The sequence below is a fragment of the Pseudophryne corroboree genome, chromosome 1 (assembly GCF_028390025.1).
Source record: "Pseudophryne corroboree isolate aPseCor3 chromosome 1, aPseCor3.hap2, whole genome shotgun sequence".
In the NCBI taxonomy this organism is placed as follows: domain Eukaryota; kingdom Metazoa; phylum Chordata; class Amphibia; order Anura; family Myobatrachidae; genus Pseudophryne; species Pseudophryne corroboree.
Genome location: NC_086444.1, coordinates 1149781390 through 1149805323, shown reverse-complemented (window position 1 = coordinate 1149805323; position 23934 = coordinate 1149781390). Strand labels below are relative to the sequence as shown.

General features: G+C 45.7%; 1 protein-coding gene across 1 annotated transcript in view; it reads left to right on the top strand.

Moving 5' to 3' along the window:
* The window catches only part of RNF4 (ring finger protein 4), a 37515-nt gene extending 14789 nt beyond the window's left edge, over nucleotides 1-22726 (top strand). Inside the window, exons 3-8 of the mRNA XM_063924623.1 lie at nucleotides 2600-2723; nucleotides 3152-3228; nucleotides 3420-3429; nucleotides 14323-14467; nucleotides 20087-20138; nucleotides 20986-22726. Coding sequence (XP_063780693.1) covers nucleotides 2600-2723; nucleotides 3152-3228; nucleotides 3420-3429; nucleotides 14323-14467; nucleotides 20087-20138; nucleotides 20986-21135 — 558 coding nt within the window. The 3' untranslated portion in view covers nucleotides 21136-22726. The remainder of the gene's footprint in view (nucleotides 1-2599; nucleotides 2724-3151; nucleotides 3229-3419; nucleotides 3430-14322; nucleotides 14468-20086; nucleotides 20139-20985) is intronic.
* Nucleotides 22727-23934: the final 1208 nt, after the last annotated feature.

Genomic DNA, 23934 nt, shown 5'->3' with positions numbered 1-23934 from the left:
TGGTGACCACGGATGCCAGCCTGAGAGGCTGGGGAGCAGTCACACAGGGAAGAAATTTCCAGGGCTTGTGGTCAAGCATGGAAACGTCACTTCACATAAATATCCTGGAACTAAGGGCCATTTACAATGCCCTAAGTCAGGCAAGGCCTCTGCTTCAGGGTCAGCCAGTGTTGATCCAGTCGGACAACATCACGGCAGTCGCCCACGTAAACAGACAGGGCGGCACAAGAAGCAGGAGGGCAATGACGGAAGTTGCAAGGATTCTTCGCTGGGCGGAAAATCATGTGATAGCACTGTCAGCAGTGTTCATTCCGGGAGTGGACAACTGGGAAGCAGACTTCCTCAGCAGACACGACCTCCACCCGGGGGAGTGGGGACTTCACCCAGAAGTCTTCCACATGATTGTGAACCGTTGGGAAAAACCAACGGTGGACATGATGGCGTCCCGCCTCAACAAAAAACTGGACAGATATTGCGCCAGGTCAAGGGACCCTCAGGCAATAGCTGTGGACGCTCTGGTAACACCGTGGGTGTACCAGTCAGTGTATGTGTTCCCTCCTCTGCCTCTCATACCCAAGGTACTGAGAATCATAAGAAGGAGAGGAGTAAGGACTATACTCGTAGCTCCGGATTGGCCAAGAAGGACTTGGTACCCGGAACTTCAAGAGATGCTCACGGAAGACCCGTGGCCTCTACCTCTAAGAAAGGACCTGCTCCAGCAGGGACCATGTCTGTTCCAAGACTTACCGTGGCTGCGTTTGACGGCATGGCGGTTGAACGCCGGATCCTGAAGGAAAAAGGCATTCCGGATGAAGTCATCCCTACCCTGATCAAAGCCAGGAAGGATGTAACTGTGCAACATTATCACCGTATTTGGCGTAAATATGTTGCGTGGTGTGAGGCCAGGAAGGCCCCTACAGAGGAATTTCAACTGGGTCGTTTCCTGCATTTCCTGCAAACAGGACTGTCTATGGGCCTAAAATTAGGGTCCATTAAGGTTCAAATTTCGGCCCTGTCAATATTCTTCCAAAAAGAACTAGCTTCAGTTCCTGAAGTTCAGACGTTTGTCAAGGGAGTACTGCATATACAGCCTCCTTTTGTGCCTCCAGTGGCACCTTGGGATCTCAATGTAGTTTTGGGGTTCCTAAAATCACATTGGTTTGAACCACTCACCACTGTGGACTTAAAATATCTCACATGGAAAGTGGTAATGCTGTTAGCCCTGGCTTCAGCCAGGCGTGTTTCAGAATTGGCGGCTTTATCCTATAAAAGCCCTTACCTAATTTTTCATACGGACAGGGCAGAATTGAGGACTCGTCCTCAATTTCTCCCTAAGGTGGTTTCAGCATTTCACTTAAACCAGCCTATTGTGGTGCCTGCGGCTACTAGGGACTTGGAGGATTCCAAGTTACTGGACGTAGTCAGGGCCCTGAAAATATATGTTTCCAGGACGGCTGGAGTCAGAAAATCTGACTCGCTGTTTATCCTGTATGCACCCAACAAGCTGGGTGCTCCTGCTTCTAAGCAGACTATTGCTCGTTGGATTTGTAGTACAATTCAGCTTGCACATTCTGTGGCAGGCCTGCCGCAGCCAAAATCTGTAAAAGCCCATTCCACAAGGAAAGTGGGCTCATCTTGGGCGGCTGCCCGAGGGGTCTCGGCTTTACAACTTTGCCGAGCAGCTACTTGGTCAGGGGCAAACACGTTTGCTAAATTCTACAAATTTGATACCCTGGCTGAGGAGGACCTGGAGTTCTCTCATTCGGTGCTGCAGAGTCATCCGCACTCTCCCGCCCGTTTGGGAGCTTTGGTATAATCCCCATGGTCCTTTCGGAGTCCCCAGCATCCACTAGGACGTCAGAGAAAATAAGAATTTACTTACCGATAATTCTATTTCTCATAGTCCGTAGTGGATGCTGGGCGCCCATCCCAAGTGCTGATTGTCTGCAATACTTGTACATAGTTATTGTTAACTAAATCGGGTTATTGTTGTTGTGAGCCATCTATCCAGAGGCTCCTCTGTTATCATGCTGTTAACTGGGTTCAGATCACAGGTTGTACGGTGTGATTGGTGTGGCTGGTATGAGTCTTACCCGGGAGTCATAAATCCTTCCTTATTGTGTACGCTCGTCCGGGCACAGTATCCTAACTGAGGCTTGGAGGAGGGTCATAGGGGGAGGAGCCAGTGCACACCAGGTAGTCCTAAAGCTTTTACTTTTGTGCCCAGTCTCCTGCGGAGCCGCTATTCCCCATGGTCCTTTCGGAGTCCCCAGCATCCACTACGGACTATGAGAAATAGAATTATCGGTAAGTAAATTCTTATTTTTTTTTTTTATTTTTTTTTATGTTGCCTCAGTGACTTATCAATGTAAGTTCTGCTGTAGATTACACTCTCTCTCCATATAGCGCATACACAGAGAAGATACAATGAGGTCCAGACTATTTATTGGCTGTCTACCTGGTTGGAATGATATTACTGATGTTGTGTAAATGCAAGTTGAAGCTCTTGAATAGAAAAGTCTGCACATTCTTAGGATAAGAGTTTTCTAGTGTTTGAAGAGTTGGCTATTTCTTATTTTTATTTTTGTTTACTCGTTAGGCGCAGAGGAAACGTAAAGGACCGGAATCGGGCAAATCGAAAACTTTGCACAAAAGGAAGAGAGGTGCGAATACCGCCAGCACAATGGCGACCGTGACGGAACCCATAGAACTAGAGGAAAGCGGTGTGTATTCACAGGAAGGAACTTGGTGTTTCTGGCGCTGCATGCTGGTTGGAAGATGAATTGTCAGTTTGTGTGTGCAATCCTTTTTTGATTTCAGTAATAGGCCCTATTGATGCCAGAAATGGCTTAGCAGCTCTGTATGCTGAACCCTGTGTGATCACCTACACATGGGGACAAATGGTGCTGCGATTCTTTTCCTCTGTGCTCACAAATCACAATTGGATCTGCCAACTGTCTGCTGGTTTTTCTGTATATTGTTTTCAACACAACATAATAATAATAATAATAAACTGTTCATGTAGCATTTTCTATCCTCTGATAATGTGTTGTCCATCGCCAAACATTTCCGTTTTCCGTACGTTAGGTTTGACGTAATAGACAGCTAAATGAATCCTAAATTATAAGAGGTCGTGTTTGTTTTGGAACAGGAGAAGAAGTAGTTGATCTGACCTGCGAATCTTATGAACCGGTGGTAGTGGATTTAACGCACAATGATTCTGTGGTTGTAAGTTCCTCTCGTGTTTCTGTTATCTAACAATTGCTACTAAATAGGATAATCTTTTCTAATTATACCTAATGGCCTTGTTCATTAAAATGTATTTTCATTTACGTTTAAAGTGAAGAATAGATTATGAATTCATCTCATAACGTATCATTTTGTTTTTTCTTTTTTCCATTGTCTGAATATTGGGCCAGATTGTCGAAGGTGAGTCAGTTTCTTATTCATCTATTTTGAATTACTTGATTGTGAAGGATGTTCCAGTTATTGGTGTAAATTATTGTTTTTGTACATCGCTGCTAAGTATTAATGGGACTCTGAAGCACTGCAGGGGTCCAAGGGCCAAATGTAATAGAGTGAGAGTTTTGGTAAGGTTTTTTTCATTTTTTTTTTTTTTTTTTAAAGTGGCAATCATTTACACTGCAAAACCAGTTGATCTTGCTGTGTAAATGGTTGCCACTTAAAAACAAAACAAAAAAAAAACCCTGCAAAACCTTACCAAATCTCTCACTTTTTCAAACTCTCACTCTATTACATTTGGCCCCAAGTCTCACTTCCTTATATTGTTGCCTGCACCTGATATGGGAAGAAGCTTCAGGACACCATAGCGTCAGAAATCTAATGATGCCGTTAAGCCCTTCCTCCTCCAGTCATAACACTTTACCATCCAGGAAATAGGAGAGGAATCATTAGAAGTGATTTATCTCCCCAGTGCTGGTGCCTGCAGACTCAGTGGTACACTTGTTGGCAAAAGGGAATCATGTGTGATAAACGGAGAACCCTTGCACTGCAGAAATTATTATAAAGTACAAGGAGGGGGTTGCATCTCCTATCCTGGCTGTAATAAACTCAGAGGCACAGTTGTTGGAAAGTGTAGAGTCCCATCTTCCAAATGACATGGTACCCTTAGTGTTTATTGTCTTGTGATCGTCTGACAATGTCAGCCTGAGTGGATGAGGGAGGACACATACTGTGCACAACCTTTATCATTCTGGCACTTACTGTACACTCTTTTGAAAAAGATTAATGTGTCCTCTTTCAAACAACCTGATCACCAGATAATATAACTCTGTGGTACAGAAAGCATTAGGAAATTCGGAGATTGTGGATTTCTAAACCTGGCATCAATAAACACAGGGGTGCCTTCATATAATGCGGGAGTAGTGTTCATTCTAGCATCCTGCTCATTTCAAAACCCATGCAGTTCCTCTTTCCTTCCTGGGGTGTCGCTTTCTGCTGTGGTACTTCTAGAACACTCTGGCCTGTATCTCGGTGCTGAGTTACAAACCAGACTGTGCTAGAAGCACCAAAGCAGAGAGCGACACCCCAGGCAGGAAAGAGGAACTGCATGTGTTTTGAAAGGTTCAGTGTACTAAAATGAACACTAGGTAGGTTGTCTATTTTTCAAATATTGTATGTCTTGTTGAGCTATATTATTATTCCTACATTATTTTGGCTTGAATAGAGTTAGGAATATATATTAAAGGATTAAATGTGATCAAACATTGGGCAATTTAGTGTTTACACTGAAAATTAGAATTGAGTTAGAACACGTCCCTCCCCAAAATTAAATCTCTTCGCACATTTTAAATCTGCCCCACCTGCCGTGCAACATGGTTTTTGCCAAGATGCAGATTTGCTCCTTGTTTGATTTGGTCTTTTCGGTATCAGGTCTGTAACACGTTAAAAATTATTAAGAAATACATGTAGACCTATGCATAGAATCCTACTTTTTGAGATTTTGGAAAGATGAATTGATGCCAGAACAAGTATTTATTGGTGGTGGTTAGGTAGGAATTTATTTGCCTTTAGATCACTTCATTGCATTTTAATTTTGTAAAAGCATTTTCTCTAGCATCCATAAGGGATATTGGGGCAGATGTATTAACCTAGAAAAGGCATAAGGAAGTGATAAACTAGTGATAAGTGCAAGGTGATAAACGCACCAGTCAATGAGCTCCTAACTGTTAATTTACATATTGGAGCTGATTGGCTGGTACGTTTATCACCTTGCACTTATCACTGGTTTATCACTTCCTTATGCCTTCTCCATGTTAATACATCTGCCTCATTTGGGGAATCTAGTACAATGGGGTATAGACGGGGTCCAAAGGAGCCGGTGCACTTTAAATTTCTTCACTGGGTCTGCTGGCTCCTCCCCTCTATGCCCCCTCCCACAGACAGTTTAGAAAAAAGTGCCCTGAGGAGAGGATGCATACTCTGAAGCTCCAGAGAGTTTGCTATAGTTTATTTTAAAATTTTGTTATTTTTGGTATGCTGTTTGGGCAACAGCATACCTGCAACGTGGGAGTTAGGGGGGAGGGGGGGCGGTCACTGGCCTCTGTAAGGTGTCAGAGCCGCTTCCCCGCTGCAGGAGCACCATCCTGAGAGGTTGTACAGCGGGGCACTGCGCCTTGGCAGTCACAATCGCAGCATGCGCACACCCCTAACAATAATAATAATAATAATAATAATAATAATAATAATAATAATAATAATAATAATTATTATCCTTTTATTTATATGGCGCCACAAGGGTTCCGCAGCGCCCAATTACAGAGTACATATGCACATAATCAAAACAGGAAACCAGTGACTTACAGTTGAAGACAATATTGGACAAGGACAGGGTAACTAAGCATATCTACATCAGTAAACAACATAGAGATAAGTTCCAGGTGGCAAAAAAACTGCGGGATCTGGGCAGTTGAGGATTATTAAAGTAAGAAAAGTAAAAACACATGAGGGAAGAGGGCCCTACTCATGAGAGCTTACATTCTAAGGGGAGGGGTAGACAGACGGGTCCTGAAGATGACGGTAGGGGGGTCCCCCGGTTCATGGTGCGGCAAAAACGTGGGGGAGGCACACTGGACCCTCCTGGGGGACCCGCTATAGCCCCCCTGTGTACACTGGCGGCGGTGGTTAAAACTAGCACTTGCTGTGATGTTTTTATACTCCTAGGGAGACTTTGCCAGTATAAATATAACTGAAAGTCTGGCACCATTACAGAGGGCGGAGCTTCCTCAGAGTGGGACCAGCGGTGTTTTGGCGCCTTCCTCTGCTTACAGCTGCAGCAGCAGGCGCACACAGCTCCTCCAGACACTCGGAATACGCTGGAAAACTGGTACAGGGGTGTAGCAAAGTGGGAGAGCTGCTAGTGTACACGATCTGTGTCCTGAAAAGGACAAAATCTCCAGTATTTCACTGATATAACTGCTTGCAGCCTCAGTGTGGCTGCGAAGCTTGAGTGTGCTGTTCCCTTCTCTCTGTCTCTCTCTCACATACAGTAAGGCAGGCTTGCTATTGTATACTTGTCTGTGTGTATAAGTGTTGTTTACTGTAAACATGGTAAAACACCAATTATGCAGTGTATGTCACACCAGAGTCTCTCCATCTACAGCTGGTTCCACATCATGTGAACAATGTAGTCAGTCCTCGCAGCATAGTGAGGGGACTGGGGGGGGGGGGGGTCGTCAAGTGCCTACCTGGCTAGGTGCCATAAAATCCATGATGTCAGATATGTCATCTGAGCTCACTGCTAATGTTAAAAAAACTCAACAACTGCAGCAGGCTGTTGCAGACCTAGCTGCAAGGGAGTCCCCTCTCTCTAGATCAGGGGAGTTACCTGCTTTACTCTCTGACTCTGATGAGAAGACACAGGAGGAGGGTGAGGAATTGGATCCTGTTATTGGGGATTCCCCTTCTACGCAAGGTATTGAACCCCTCATTTTAGCTATTTGGAACGTGTTAAAACTCCCTCTAGCGGACGCTGCAACACAGCAGTCGTTTTTCTTAGCACAGAACAAACTCTGTTTCACTTACCCTGATTCTGCAGAGTTAGATGACCTGTTTTAAGTTAGCATGTAAAAATCCAGATAAAAAATACCAAGTGTCAAGACGGTTTTTGCACACCTTCCCATTTGCTCCTGAAGGCAGGAAAATCTGGGAAGAACCCCCGGCTGTTGACGTATCAGTCTCTCGCCTATCTAAAAAGGTGGTACTAGCAAGCTCCGGGCTGCCTTACCATAAAGGACCCTGGGGATAGAAAAATAGAGACTACACTGAAGTCTATCTACCCAGCGGCAGGTATATCCCAAAGACCGGTCATAGCAGATTGCTGGATGACGCATGCCGTTCATAAGTGGGCTACTCAAATTCAGGAGGGCCTCTCGGGGGATATGTCCCTGGTCACTACTGTGACTCTCCTAAAACAGATTCAGGACACTGCACGCGTCCTCTGTGATTCTCTTAAGGAGATGGGCAATATTAATGCTAGGACCACTGCTATGGCAGTGTTGACGCGCAGAGCATTGTGGTTGCGTCAGTGGATAGTGGACGCAGAGTCTAAGAGTCTCCCTTTTTCAGGGGATTGGCTCTTCGGGGTGGATTTTTCTGTCAGCCAATGGTCTGACAGTGGGTATAGCCAGGCGTTCAGTCAGAGCACCAAGGAGTTAAACTTGTGGAGTGCAGCCTGGGAAGCCCCTCCTCCCCTATACCCAGCCTGCCTCAGGCCAGTCAGTTTATTCCTTGGTGCTCAGGAAAGGGGCACGTTTTTTTAAGAAGCAGAGCTTTCAGCCCTGATAACGTTATTTATTTATTTTCTCTAACGTCCTAGAGGATGCTGGGACTCCGTTAGGACCATGGGGATAGACGGGCTCCGCAGGAGACATGGGCACTTTAAGAAAGACTTTGACTCTGGGTGTGCACTGGCCCCTCTATGCCCCTCCTCCAGTTTGATACTGTGCCCAGTGGAGACTGGGTGCTTTCAGGAAGCTCTCCTGAGTTTCCTGTAAAAGAAAGTATTTTAGTTAGGTTTTTTATTTTCAGGGAGCCTGCTGGCAACAGGCTCCCTGCATCGAGGACTGAGGAGAGAGAAACAGACCCACTTCTCTGAGTTTCAGGGCTCTGTTTCTTAGGCTACTGGACACCATTAGCTCCTGAGGGATCGGTACGCAGGTCTCACCCTCGCCGTCCGTCCCAGAGCCGCGCCGCCGTCCTCCTCGCAGAGCCGGAAGATAGAAAAAGACTTCAGAGGCGGCAGAAGACACCTTGATCTTCATAGAGCTAACGCACAGCAGTGAAGCTGTGCGCCATTGCTCCCATTCACCTCACACACATCGGTCACTGTAAGGGTGCAGGGCGCAGGGGGGGCACCCTGGGCAGCAATAAAAACCTCCTGTGGCAAATACACATATATACATGTACAGCTGGGCACTGTACATGTATAAAAAGAGCCCCCGCCATGTTATTAAGAAATTTGAGCGGGACAGAAGCCTGCCGCCGATGGGGCGGGGCTTCTTCCTCAGCACTCACCAGCGCCATTTTTCTCCACAGCACCGCTGAGAGGAAGCTCCCCGGACTCTCCCCTGCTTGACACACGGTGAAAGAGGGTTTTAAAGTAGAGGGGGGCACATAATTGGCGCATATACATGCTACAAAAGCGCTACTGGGTAAACATTGTGTTTTTTCCTGGGTCATATAGCGCTGGGGTGTGTGCTGGCATACTCTCTCTCTCTCTGTCTCTCCAAAGGGCCTGGTGGGGAACCTGTCTTCAGAAAAGAGCTTCCCTGTGTGTGTGTGTGTGTGTGTGTGTGTGTGGTGTGTCGGTACGCGTGTGTCGACATATCTGAGGTTGAAGGCTCACCTAAGGAGGAGGGGGAGTGTATGAATGTTAGGTCTCTGTCGGCAGCGCCGACACCTGACTGGTTGGATATGTGGAATGTTTTAAGTGCTAATGTAAATTTATTACACAAAAGATTAAACAAAGCTGAAGCTAGGGTACAGTCAGGGAGTCAACCCATGTCTGTCCTAATGTCGCCGGGACCTTCGGGGTCTCAGAAGCGCCCACTATCCCAAATAGTTGACACAGATACCGACACGGATTCAGACTCCAGTGTCGACTATGATAATGCAAAATTGCAGCCAAGGGTGGCTAAATGTATTCGATATATGATTATCGCAATTAAAGATGTTTTGCATATCACTGAGGAACCCCCTGTCCCTGACACGAGGGTACACATGTATAAGGGAAAGAAACCTGAGGTCACCTTTCCCGCTTCACATGAGCTGAACGAATTATGCGAAAAAGCGTGGGAAACTCCAGACAAAAAACTGCAGATTCCCAAAAGGATTCTAATAGCGTATCCTTTCCCGTCACAGGACAGAATACGGTGGGAATCCTCCCCTAGGGTAGACAAAGCTTTGACACGCTTATCAAAAAAGATAGCACTCCCATCCCAAGATACGGCTACCCTCAAGGATCCTGCTGACCGCAAGCAGGAGGTTACCTTGAAGTCCATTTACACACATTCTGGTACGTAACTCAGACCGGCAATTGCGTCGGCTTGGGTTTGTAGTGCTGTAGCAGCATGGACAGATTCCTTATCAGCAGATATTGAGACCCTTGATGAGGATACCATTTTAATGACCCTAGGGCATATAAAAGATGCTGTCTTATATATGAGGGATGCTCAAAGAGACATTAGTTTACTGGGTTCCAGGATAAACGCTATGTCTATTTCTGCTAGGCGTGTCTTATGGACCCGACAGTGGACAGGTGATGCCGACTCCAAGAGGCATATGGAGTTTGCCTTACAAGGGTGAGGAATTGTTTGGAGAGGGCCTCTCGGACCTCGTCTCCACCGCTACGGCAGGTTAATCGAATTTTTTTCCTTATATTCCCTCACAATCTAAGAAAGCGCCTCATTATCAAATGCAGTCCTTTCGTTCAAATAAAAGCAAGAGAGTACGTGGATCGTCCTTTCTTGCCAGGGGTAAGGGCAGAGGAAAAAAGCTGCACAACACAGCTAGTTCCCAGGAACAGAAGTCCTCCCCGGCCTCTGCAAAATACACCGCATGACGCTGGGGCTCCCCTGAGGGAGTCCGCTCCAGTGGGGGCACGTCTTCGACTTTTCAGCCACATCTGGGTTCACTCACAGGTGGATCCCTGGGCAATAGAAATTGTTTCCCAGGGATACAAGCTGGAATTCGAAGAGGTGCCTCCTCGCCGGTTTTTCAAATCGGCGCTACCAACTTCTCCCCTGGAAAGGGAGAATAGTGTTACATGCGATTCACAAATTGTGTCTTCAACAAGTGGTGGCCGAGGTTCCCCTGCTTCAGAGAGGGAAGGGGTACTACTCAACTCTGTTTCTGGTCCCGAAACCGGACGGTTCGGTCAGACCCATTTTGAATTTAAAATCCCTGATCCTTTACTTAAAACGGTTCAAGTTCAAGATGGAATCGCTCAGAGCGGTCATTGCCAGCCTGGAAGGGGGGGATTTTATGGTATCTCTGGACATAAAGGATGCATACCTGCATGTTCCCATATATCCTCCTCATCAGGCGTACCTGAGATTTGCGGTACAGGATTGTCATTACCAATTTCAGACGTTGCCGTTTGGGCTTTCCACGGCCCTGAGAATTTTCACCAAGGTAATGGCGGAAATGATGGTGCTCCTGCGCAAGCAGGGTGTCACAATTATCCCGTACTTGGACGATCTCCTCATAAAAGCGAGATCACGGGAGAAGTTGCAGAACAGCGTATCCCTTTCACTGAAGGTGTTACAGCGACACGGCTGGATTCTCAATATTCCAAAGTCGCAGCTGAATCCTACGACTCGCCTGCCCTTCTTGGGCATGATTCTGGACACAGGTGGTCAGCCCACGAAGCGCTACTTCCGATCAACATTCTGGAACTTTGGGCGATCTACAGTGCTCTGATTCAGGCCTCTTCTATACTCAGTGATCACGCGATCTAAGTTCAGTTGGACAACGCCACGGCAGTGGCGTACATCAATCGACAAGGAGGGACAAAAAGCAGGGCCTGCATGCGAGAGGTGGCAGAAAGAAATGCAAGAGCAATGCCCGCGATCTTCATTCCGGGAGTAGTCAACTGGGAAGCGGACTTCCTGAGTCGTCACGATCTCCACCCGGGAGAGTGGGGTCTCCACCATGGGTGTGGATCATCAAATAGACAGTGTTTAGGTCGACCACTATAGATCGACAGGGTCTGAAGGTCGACAGGGTTTCTAGGTCGACGTCCTAGGTCGACAGGGCAAAAGGTCAACTGAGTTTTTCATGTTTTTTTGGGTATAGTTTTCTCCGTACAGTGACCAGGAAGCCCAATTAGTGCACCGTGTCCTCGCATGGCTCGCCATGCTTCGAGCAAGGTGCCCCGCTTCGCTTGGCACAGAATTACCGTTCCAATCGTAGTCCACGTGGATCGTTAAGTATGAAAAAGGTAAAAAAATAAACAATTTTTTTTAAAACCCTCATGTCGACCTTTTACCCTGTCGACCTTCAGACCCTGTCAACCTAGTGACTGTCGATCTAAACATTGTCGACCTAGACAGTGTCTATCTTCAGACCGGATCCCCTCCACCATCAGGTGTTTCAGCAGATTGTCGACCGGTGGGGCTGCCCACAAATAGACATAATGGCTTATCGTCTCAACAAGAAGCTTCGTTGGCATTGCTTACGAACCAGGGACCCTCAGGCGAGGGCAGTAGATGCACTGACGTCGCCTTGTCCTTACCGGCTGGACTACCTGTTTCCTCCGATTCCATTGCTCCCAAGGGTGCTGAAATTAATCGGGAATCGAGTCCAGGCAATTCTGATTTCCCCGGATTTGCCTCTGAGGGCGTGGTACGCTGGTCTTCTGGACATGTCCGTTGAAGACCCTTGGCCTCTGCCACTGAGAAGAGATCTTCTTCAACATGGACCGTTCGTCTACCCAGACTTATGGCAACTTCGTTTGACGGCATGGAAGTTGAGCGGAACATCCTAGCTCACAAGGGCCTTTCCAAAAAGGTTATTGCTACCATGGTTCAGGCCAGGAAACCTGTGATGTCAAAACACTATCCTCATATCTGTAGAAGATAAGTCTCTTGGTGCGAGGAACGCACATATCCGCCTGCGGAGTTCCACTTGGGATTTTTCCTCCGTTTCCTGCAGGCTGGTGTGGATAAGGACTTACGTCTGGGTTCCATTAAGGTCCAGATTTCAGCCCTCTCAAATTTTCTTCCAGAAGAAATTGTCAGTGTTGCCAGAAGTTCAGCCCTTCTTGCAAGGGGTACTTCTCGTACAACCTCCTTTTGTGCCACCCACGGCACCCTGGGATTTGAATGTAGTGTTGGAATTTTTACAGTCCTGGTTTGAATCTCTGATGACAGTAGAAGATAAGTACCTCACGTGAAAGACTGTGATGTTATTGGCCATGGCTTCTGCTAGGCGTGTCTCAGAATTGGGGGCCTTATCGTGTAAAGTCCCTACTTGGTCTTTTACGAGGACATAGCGGAGCTCAGGACTAGGCAACAGTTCCTGCAGAAGGTCGTCTCTGTGTTCCACTTGAATCAACCTATTGTGGTTCTGGCACTTCTGCTCCTCCGGAGGCATTGGATGCTGTGCGAGCCTTGAAGATCTGTGTCAAGAGAACGGCTCGGATCAAAAAGACGGATTCCTTGTTCGTGCTATATGATGCGCAGAAAAAGGGTTGCCCTGCTTCTAAGCAGTCCGTTGCTCCTTGGCTTAGGATTACTATTCAACAGGCCTATGTGTCGGCAGCCTTGCCTGTTCCACAGTCTCTGAAGGCCCACTCTACAAGATCAGTGGGGTCTTCCTGGGTGGCTGCCCGTGGAGTCTCAGCCTTGCAACTATGCCGAGCTGCTACCTGGTCGGGAAAGAACACCTTTGTGAAGTTCTACATGTTTGATACCCTGGCCAAAGAGGATACCCAGTTTGGGCAGGCGGTGCTGCAGATGTCTCCGCACGTTCTGGAAGCTTTGGTGCATCCCCATCATACTAGATTCCCCCAATATCCCTTGTGGATGCTAGAGAAAATAGGATTTTAATAACCTACCGGTAAATCCTTTTCTCGTAGTCCATAAGGGATATTGGGGTAGATGTATTAACCTGGAGAATTGATAAAGCAGTGTTAAGAGCAAGGTGATAATGCACCAGCCAATCAGCTCCTAACTGTTAATTTACATATCTGAGCTGATTGGCTGGTGTGTTTATCACCTTGCATTTATCACTGGTTTATCACTTCCTTATGCCTTCTCCAGGTTAATACATCTGTACCCTAGGGCGCTCGCCTCAGTGCGTTGACTTTCTGCAGGTTGTCTCTTTTCTGGTTACCTGTTCAGCTGTTGCTGTTTTGTTAACAGCCGTTGCTGGTCATTTTATGTTGTTGGTGTGCTGGTGTATGAATCTCGCCACTTGTTGTTATGTTCCTTCTCTCAAGTATGTCCTTTCTTCTTCGGGCACTTTAACCTATAACTGCCTATGGGAGGGGGCATAGAGGGGAGGAGCCAGCACACCCAGTGAAGAAATTTAAAGTGCACCAGCTCCTTTGGACCCCGTCTATACCCCATCATACTAGATTCCCCCAATATCCCTTATGGACTACGAGAAAAGGATTTACCCGTAGGTAATTTTAAAAGCCTATATATTTTTTTTTTTTTTTTTTTTTTTTATTTTTTTTTGTATTTTGGGGTTTTTCTTGCGAGAAGAAATAAGCAAATTAATGCTGTTATTATTAGGCAACAAACAAGGGGCACAATTCAATTCGATGACAGTTGAATAGCGCCGGGAATTAGCTCCCGGGTCTATTCAATACAGCGCCGTGTGATACCCAACAACAGGATATCTTCTCGCACCCCCGGAGGGATGCGAGCAGAAATCCGTCAAAAGTGCCGTCACGATGCTGATTTCTGCCCATAGCGCTGCGGAATCGACATCACACCGAGCACTTAAGTCGAAGAATGCCCATTCTCCCAACAAAACACCCTGTTTAGTCTGGGAGAATGGGCATTCTCCGACTTACCACTGCACTGTATTGAATAGCTATTCAACGGTCATTGAATTGAATCGAGCCCAAGGTATAATTTATATGGCTACAGTATATATGATCGCTGATATGGCTGCTGCCATGTGACCAGACCAAAAAATGCTAAAATAGGCTCAGCCGTGAATGGCTTACAGGAGACAAATGGCAGCTCTAGCTGTGGGAAGTCTTCAGTTGTGATCTTCATTGACCTGCTTCTGAAGTCTCAGCCACATAAAATAACACCTGTCTTGCTGTATGGCACTGCTTTATCTTAGAACACCAGAGTCAGAGTGAGAACTCTTCCCGATCAGTCACACAGGCAGCCAGCTGTATATTAAGCAGTGACGATGAGGACTTGAAAGATGCAGAAACGCTTGTGTTTGGCGGTAGATCCCGGGAAACCCCATCCACAGGCTCACGGTATGGATTTTTTATTTGTATGATGCAGGTTCCAACTGTTTTTCAGATGAACTTTGGATAATATTTGTCCTTCAACCAAGGAGGCCACATAAGAAGATGGCTATCAAACAGATCTCGTACTGTAACTCCCATTATCTACCATAACATTTCTCAATTAGAAGCTGACTCTTAAATTCCAAAATGCTTTTTTAATGTATCTTTGGTAAAATGTCATTGCCCCCAAAAGTGTAACTTGCTGCTGTCCAGTGGCATATCTATAATGAGTATAGGGCATGTGGCGCATGGTGAAAGATAGTGCTGTTGTTGTTTTCCCAGAGACGTGCAGTACACTCTGGCATGCTACCAGAGACTACTGCTCACAACTGCATGCTGAGAGGAGACGTCCCCTACGGAGACCGCACACGGGCCACCTCCTTTCTAAAGCCGCCCCTGCTGCTGTGATAGTGTAATAGCTGTAGATGTGTTGTCAAGCACACATGCTAAGGTGTATACACACGGTGAGATATACCCTTGCGATTTTGACTATATAGTCAAAATCACAAGGAAAGTTGGTGCAAATGGCAAGGTGTTAGCCACCTTGCAATACCGATTCGATCCCGATGCGCACTCCCGCGGGGTCGGTATCGTAAGGTTAGATAGACTGCGCAGGCAAGTAAATTTTGACTATCTAGTACTAAAGTATAGTCAAAATTGGCACTTAGTCAAAATCGCACATAGTCAATATCGCATAGTCAAAATCTCACCGTGTGTATCCACCTTAAGAAACAACTGAGGATGTTTTGCCAAGGTAAATAAAAGACAACACATAGTAGTGGATTGTTAGAACTTACTATCGCCACTGTGCAGTCTGCTGGGGAACGTAATGGAGAGCTTGTGGGAAAGGTTACGACGCTTGTCCATGAACATTCCGAATGATCTTCTCACTATTTTTTACTAAATGTTTTCTCATTTGAGTGGTGTTACATGCCAAAGGCAAACTCTATAGAGGCAGCTGACGGAGTTTCAAGTCTCAGGGGAATAAAATCCTCCTGACACCTTAATGACAGTTATGCTAAACTCCTGATCAGTCATTCCAATTATAGTATTTACTGATTACAGCTGTCGTTTCTTACATGGACAGCATGCAATCCATTGTTATATCTAATTAGTGAATCCGGTCTCTGATAATGAGTCCCTTCAGCTTGCCTGTTTTGCCAGTGGCAGTCCCTTTCTGTGCTGATGGTAATAATCTCTGTTTGCCAGCTACAGAGGGTGAGCCCATGTCCTCTGCACACTTCTGGCTTAAAGAAATAATAATTAAAACAATATTAATAAAAGGCACTATAAGCGTTGGAAAAACTCATTATATGAAGTTACCTGGTAGATTTTGGCTTGGGCCACACACAGCAATGGGACCTGCTTGGCAGGAAAAGCCTGCACATGGTCTCCTATGCGCCCGTCCACACACATGTAGCAGTACTGTATCCACCGGATCCAACTGATTTGAGCAGGATGACCGGACGACTGGATTTCAACTAGAACACATACATTTGATTGTATGTGTTCACACAGTGCTGCTGTGCCGCACTGTGTTCTACTTGAAATCGGGTGCAGCGGTATCCTGCGAAAAGGCTTGTGTCTGAACCCAAAAAGCTCCTTCCTGCTAAGCGGGTCCCGCTGAACGGGACCTGCTAAACTGCTATGTGTGGCCCAAGCCTTTCTCTTGTAGCCGATTAGGGACATTGGAATGATACAGCCATACTGCAGAAGTTAGCTTTCTCTTTCATCCATCTGGAGGACGCTGCACACTTACTGCTGGGTTAGAGTGTGCGGGTAAAGGAGTTTGGCACAGAACCTATGGAAAACTAACTCCTCCCCCCTCTAACCCCTCCCATCTACAGCCTGACTAACCAGTACCTCAGTTTTTAGTTTTTTGCCTTTGGAGTACAAACAGGATTTTTTTACCTGTAGCTTTTAGTTAGGTTTTTTGTTTTATTTAGTTTTTCTGGGTTACCTAGTCCCTATATACAGGTGGCAGGTAGTGCTAGTGTGGGGTTAGTTAGTGTAAGTTATTTTCCCACTCTGATCTGCCTCTGGATGGTAACCATACTTCGGTCACTGGGGCTATCTATCCGGAGAGGATCCGAGGAGACACTGATAAGGTACAGGACAGCCACAATCTGTCTTGGCAGCATTGGTCTCTGTGTGTGTGTGTGTGTGTGTGTGTGTGTGTGTGTGTGTGTATATGTATGTATAAATAATATTGGCAGAGCCTGTCACTTAGTGTTACACTCGTTATCATGGTGGGGTCCACTAATAGGATAAAATTCACCCTGTAAGGAACAATTTCTGATAAGGTTTTAGTACTTATTGTTCCACTGTTTAGAAATAGAAATATGGCCAATAAGCTGGACAAATCTGCAAAAGGGAAAACAGCCTCGGTTGTTTATTTTGCATGTTCACAATGTGGTTCGAAGCTTTCAAAAGGTAGCACGGACGCGGGTACTCTCTGTACTACGTGCTCTGGAACACTGGTTGCGTACCAGCAGGGAGGTTCTGCAGATCAGTCTATGCCTCTGTGGGCCAAACACATGGCCGATGCCATATCGGATTTACGTCAGTCCAAATCGATTGCTGATTTCAGTCCGACTACCGAGGAGCCACTGTGGGCAAAAAATATGGGCAAGTTTCTGTCTCTGATTTAACTCAGTCTTTGAATAAGATTGTAAACTCTTCGAGCAGTTCTACTGCTTCAAAACGCCCACAGCCATTACCCGCTATAACTTTTCCAGGGGAGGAGTTAGATTCTATGACCTCCCCCTTAGAGGAAGGTGAAGTAGACTCAGAGTGGCAGGATGCTTCGGCTTGGGAAGAAGAGGAGCTACAGTATCTACATGCTCAGGTGTCAGATTGCTGATAGAAGCCATCCGTCAGACTCTTAATCTCCAGGATGCGGCAGTGGCGGAGACTTCAACTGCCTTTTTCAACTGCCTTTTGGCGAAGGCTACGATTATTCCCTCCGTACAGTCCATGAAAGATCCTACAGATAGAGGCAATCCTTAAATCTATATTTGCCCTATTTTCCTATCAGGTATTTCCCTACGTTGGGTTCTTAAGGCCGTGGATGACTGGCTAACACAAGTGGTGACTGGAATGCAATCTGATGATCTGTCGGAAGCTATTCAATTAGCAGAACAGATTTCTGAGGCTCTGCCTTATGTAGGTGAAGCCTTGTTGGACTCTGCTGCGCTTCAGTCACGTGTATCTGCCTTGGCTGTAACTAATTTGTCAGTTTATAACCTTGTGAAAGATTTTGATTTCAGGCACCCTTTTCTGAACCTTCTGCCCCCTAGACCACCTTTAGTAGATGTTGTAGTATTATCACGACTGGCAGCAGCCACAGTACTAGTACTTGGTTGCTGTTCCTGCTCTTCTATCGACTGATTGTGATCCATATCGACTCAGCGGCAATATATTTATTAACGCAGTGGCACAGCAACTACTGAGCATTATTAATTGCGCAAGTTGTACCATAAAAATTATTTCCGCTTCACAGTGCATATATTTATGTGAACACCACTGTGCACAAAGTAATACTGCTCCTGTATTAGGAGGACCTAGCAGTGGCAAACAAAATCCACCAACAGTTTGTTGTGCACCAAAGTGCTGCGGGAAAAGTTACAGCAGCAGTGTGACAAAATGCAAATAATATTGTATCCTGCACTATAAAAAATGTTTTACTAGTTGCCTACATCCATCTAGCTCAGCCAATACTTACCTGAGGACATGTCAAACAGTGACTCCTTATTCTAAAGCATCCTCAGCAGCAGTGAGCACCAATGTGACTGTACATTTGCAGTGTACCCCAATAATGATGGTTAACAAAGCCCTTTGGGCTGTGTACCAGTAAAGTAATGTTATTCTATAATAAAGGACTGTTATTTATTAATAATTTACTTTTTTGCCATGGCACTCTAGTGTCTGTGCTGTCATTCCGTCAGTCTGGTGTGAATTGGGAGGGACTTCTATCGAATTCAAGACTCATGAGATCTGATGCCGGGATGATGTTTTGCCTCGTTTTGGCATCCAAGCCTGTCGGGAAGACCCAGAGCCCCGCCTCAGATTCCCTCAGATCATTGCAGTTCGGACGGGCTCACTTTTCAGGAAACTGAGCCCGCACATCTCTAAAAATTACTTATACCCCTTTCAGACCGCACAAATAACCCGGTATATTGCCGGGTCAACGCTGGTTGCTGTGCGGTGTGAAAGGGTCACTTCCAAATTCCCGAGTCGCCTGACCTGGTAATTCAACCCAGGAATAAAGAAGGATTATTCCCGGATCAGGTGCAGTGTGAACAGGTTACCCTGGTCGATGTGACCAGGTACCCCCTCACAGCATAGGGAGAGGCGGCTCAGAGATGATCTCAACTCCCTATGCCGTCGCAGTCCCAGCCCCCGATGGCAACCCGACACAGCATATTACCTGCTTTGGAAGCCAGTTCTCAAGGTCCAATGCCAGGTCGCACACGGGAAGGACCCGTTTCCAATTCCCAGGTGCGACCTGGCATTTGCGATCTGAAAGTGGTACTAGTGTATTCAGACATGCGGGGGAACGGCCAGCACGGGGCTAGTCAGGCCCCGTAGCGCGCCCGTCGCGATGCTTTTGCACCCGCTGAGTAGCTCCCTGCCTGCACAGCTTAGCTGCGCTGGCAGGCGACTGTGCGCTGCATACCTGGTTGCAGCGGCTGCGTGTGACGGCACGCAGCCGCCACAGTCCGCCTGCGTTATCCGGGCCGCGCCCAGCCAATGGCGTTATAACGCCGCTGGCACGCCCCCTCTCGCCCCGCGACCGCCTTTACCTGTCAATCAGGCAGAGGGGATCACAGCCCTGAGATGCTTTTAGCATCTCGCTGGGCCTCCCAGGGTGCGCAAACGCACTCCTCAAAGAGCTTCAGACTGCAATCGCCGCCGCTGCTGCAGCGATCCAGTCTGAATTAGGCCCTCAGTTTGTACAATGTAAGTTACCCTAAATTCCTCTGGGGGGAGGAATATCCCTTTTGGTTTTTATCGAGCAACATGTATGCATAAACCCTTAGCCGGGTTTCTTGTGCTTGCAGAACAGTTGCTCTGCCCCAAAGTCTGGGAAGCTCACAAAGCTTCTTTTAGAGGATTTGAGAATCCTGAGCAAGTGAAAATTGTGATCCTAACTAATAGAGTAATCTTCGTATTTTATTGATGGTCCCTCTAAAAAGGGATGTAGTCATGTTACCGACGCCGGGATCCCAACAGCCAGAATGCCAGCAGGGGGCCCAGGGCTATACCCACTCGTGGGTGTCCACGACACCCATAGAATGGGAGTAGAACCTGTGGCTTTGTTGTGCTTGTCCCCCTGCCGGCATTCTGGCGTCTGAGATCCCGCCCGCCGGTCACCCAACACCAACTCTCTAAAAAGCAAGGGATTGATGCCTTAGTGATGGATTATGTGTCCGACCACAAATATTGAAACCGACGACAAATGCATAGATCATTGAATTTTATTTATTTTTTGCATTTTTTTTCTTTGTATGAAATGGGTTATTACTTGTGTAGCTTGTGCTGTTTGTGTTGATCTTCTTTATCTTCTGTCACTTGTCTGTACAGATCATCTGCCGGGGATGTTCGTTGTCCAATTTGTTTAGATGGCTATTCAGAGGTGAGTGACAACATTTGTGTACGATATAGCAGTCTTTACAAGTGTACAATTGTTAACAACAACCAAAAATGAAAATTTTTCTATTCTTTTTTTTTTTTATTATTTTTTTTTAGTAGAAGGGGGTAGGAGGAATTTTTTTTTAAAAAAAATAATAAAAAACTGGTGGTAAAACTGCTATAACTGTGGTAGTATTTGTTGTAAAATAATACATTCAAATCCAGTTTTCTACAGTTAAGCTCACATGGTGTATTAAATATTTTTTCTAGATGCAATAATGAAAAATTAGTATTTTCATTAAAAGGCAGTATCTACACCCGATTTTATTTTTTCCCTACTTGGAGTAGTTTGAGTTCCGGGGGTTTCCCGTTCTGTTTCATTGGATGACCCCGTGTCTTGAGGTGTGGGGTAAATGTAATAGCCCGTGACTTACAGACACATAGGAGTTCCCGGCGAGTCTACGCAATGGTTTAAAGGGCACTCATTTAGTTGCAGGCTATTATATTTACCCCATAGTCTTTTTAGAACAAAAAATATGAAAGCCACTATAGTTCTTGTTTTCCAATCTTTTATCGGGAAAAGTACAGATTAAAGTGAAATAAAAGTATGTTTATAATTTGCATAACAAACAGAGGGTGTTTTTACCTCTGAACCCCCACAGAGTAGCAAAAGCCACCGGGTAAATGTAGAAGATTGTGCTCCGATTAAACTGATGCCACTCTGACCTACCTACTTGCAGCTTTCAGCGCTCATGTTCCAGTAACAACTGTCTTACATTTACACTCTGCTTTGGTTGCACCATTCATTATACGTTTCTATACATAACTGTTGCATGTTGTACTTATTTCAGATCACACAGAGTGGGCGTCTTATTGTCTCTACCAAATGCGGCCATATTTTCTGCAGCCAGTGCCTACGTGATGCCCTTAAGAATGCTACGTCATGTCCAACATGTAGAAAGAAACTGACCCACAAACAGTATCACCCGATCTACATATGATCCGCTCAGGAAGGCGCACCTACTTATACAATACCCCTTGCCATCGTCCACCCGAACGCCATGACTCTCGCCACGTTTAGAGATAATTGCATCAAAGCTGGTGAGACAATGGCAGAACGTTTGGATGTTGTGCTGTGGGACACATTCATTTACCATTGCGGTTTTTCACCCATTGTTCCTGCTTTGACGCCAGTGACTCAGAATGGACGTTGTGCGAAAATGAACTTTTAAGGGCTTTTCTTTGACCAGAGGAATTTACAATCCTATCTCGCCTATATAAAGAGCACTTCGGGCAATTATATTTTTATTTTACTCCCATGAATTCTTGGCAGTCGGGACATTCAGCTCTCTTGACTGCATCTGATTCTCCACAACTGCCGAGGTCCTCCAGAGGTTCTTCTTTCCTTGAAGACCTTTCAACAACTTGTCTGCCCCTGGTTGTAGGTGCTGGTGTTGCAGTGGCATCACCATACTTGCAAATACATTTTTAACAATAGAAAGAGGTTTATGCTGCCCAGCGATGTACTTTCTTGAGGTATAATTAAATTTACAGGAAATGTGCCGAAACTAATGGGAATACCTTCGTTTTTTCTTTTTTTTTCTTTTCTGCGTTTCCCACCTGATTGCATTTAAGTGTGTTGACTTAAAATAATAATTAACGTGAAAGCTCTGTATTAAATTTCTTTTATGATACTTTGTTAAATACTAAAAATTATTAAATGTCTATCTGTCTTGTTAATAGCTATCCTTCTGTTTGTGCAAACAGTTGACAAAAAAATATGTAATTTGAGGAACAAGTTACACTGAAAGTTTAAAAGAAATCTCAATTTTTTTATCCTAGTCTCCATAAGATGTGTGTTCTTTTTGTTGCTTTTGTAGAACCAGTACAACTCTCAATTTCTCTTACACAAATTCAATTTCTTTTAAAATGCCTCATTTGTTAAAGCTCACCCATGTCGTGGGCTTAAATGTATAGATGTGCGGACCAGGTACTTAACAGAGGCACCGACTACCTTATGCCTCAGTGCTATAATAGGCTCCTAATAATTTCACAGGGGAATATTGAATTAACCACAAAGGTTCTGTTGTGGGCATATCTGTTATTACAGTAGGAAGATCTCGTTTTATTCTTTTATTGCACCTCTAGTAATCACAGGTGTGTGATTGAATCCTCGAAACTAATTGAAACTGCCCCATATATTGAATTCTCCTTTTGGTTTAACCGTCAACATGAATGTTACACTGTTTTCTACAAAGGGAATAATCATTTTCTCTCCTTTCAGAGCTGAGACTTATTTAGTTCTTCGGCAGTCGTATTTATTTTATTTTAATTTTTTTTTCGATGTTTATTTCAACTTTCAGTTTATTAGCTTTTCTGTAATTGTTGTATACAAAATCAAACTATATTATCCCCTTATCCATTGAACTTTGTTTTTGGTTGGCGGTGTCCACTGTTGTTATACTTAGTTTATAAACTATCTGCTGCTGGACAATGTACATATCCTGGAGTGGTTCTGCCGCAATGTTTTGTTATGTGGCAAAAAAATAATAATAGTACATCTATTAAAGGATCATTTTGTTTTTTTTGTAATGTATTTATAAATGGTGAATTATTTAAATCTTGCATATATCCTTACACTACCAACAGTGAGGAATATATAAAGGTGTTGTACACAGAAGCCGGGCAGAAATTGGCTTTCACTTTGAGCAAATGGCAACCAAAAAAAAAAAAATCAATCATGAAACATGATTAACATTATGGTGCTAGCCCATGCAACCCAAAGTCAGGGCCTTACATGGGAAGAGTTACACTGCTCAAACGGGATACATGTATCCCAGCAGACGGGATGACGGCTGCCACTATACAGACCGGACAGCAGGAATCCCAACGGCAAGGCAGTGAGTCCCTCACAGGTTCTCTTTGCTCGCCACATGTTCTGTTCCCACTCGGTTTGTGGCGTGGACTCACCAACTGAGTGGGAATACCCACAGGTGTCGGGATTCCGGGCGTCTGTATTTCACCGGCTGTAGGGATTCCGGCGCCGGTCTCCTGTACACGGGGATCCTGACATCCGGTATATTGACTCCATCCCCCTGGTTTACACCAAGACAGCAGTGTGCATTTGCACCTACTGCCTGGCAGGAGTAAAGAATACGCCCCCAAACGGGCATATAGGCGTTTGTCTGCAAAAACTGCGTGTGAACATGCTTTTACTGTACTCTGGCCTTGTCAGACCACCCCTTCCACCACCTGCTCCCCCTCTCCATTCACAAGGAGGGGCAATTGCCAGATACACCCATGTGCATTCATCCTCCTAATGGGCCATATTTGCTTACTCTTCCGGGAAGGCCAGGAGGCTCCCGAAAATCAAGTGGCGCTCCCCGCCGTCCAGTAAAGTGACCATGTCTCCCGGAACCGGTCCAAACACACCTCCCAGCCACCCACTTACTGGGGACCCACAGCTGAAGGCACGATTTGCGCTGAATTGTCATTGTAGCCACGCCCCCTACTGTTCAATGCCTGTAATCTTGGCATTGTATAACAGGGGCGTGTCCATAATGATGTGTTCGCATCCACCATATCGCTTAAGCCGCACCATGCCCTTCTCACCGCCCCCCTGTGCCTTGCTGCGCCCCCCACAAGCCTCCACTGTGTTGACCTGGCTAGAAAGCCAGCAACTATGTTGTGGATGTGTAAAGTGCAGTTTTGGTCCATTTACATTAATGATGTGAGTTTAATTCGGTATCAGACCCAAAGAGCTTTAAAAATGGAATATATCCAAGCACAGCGCTGCTTCT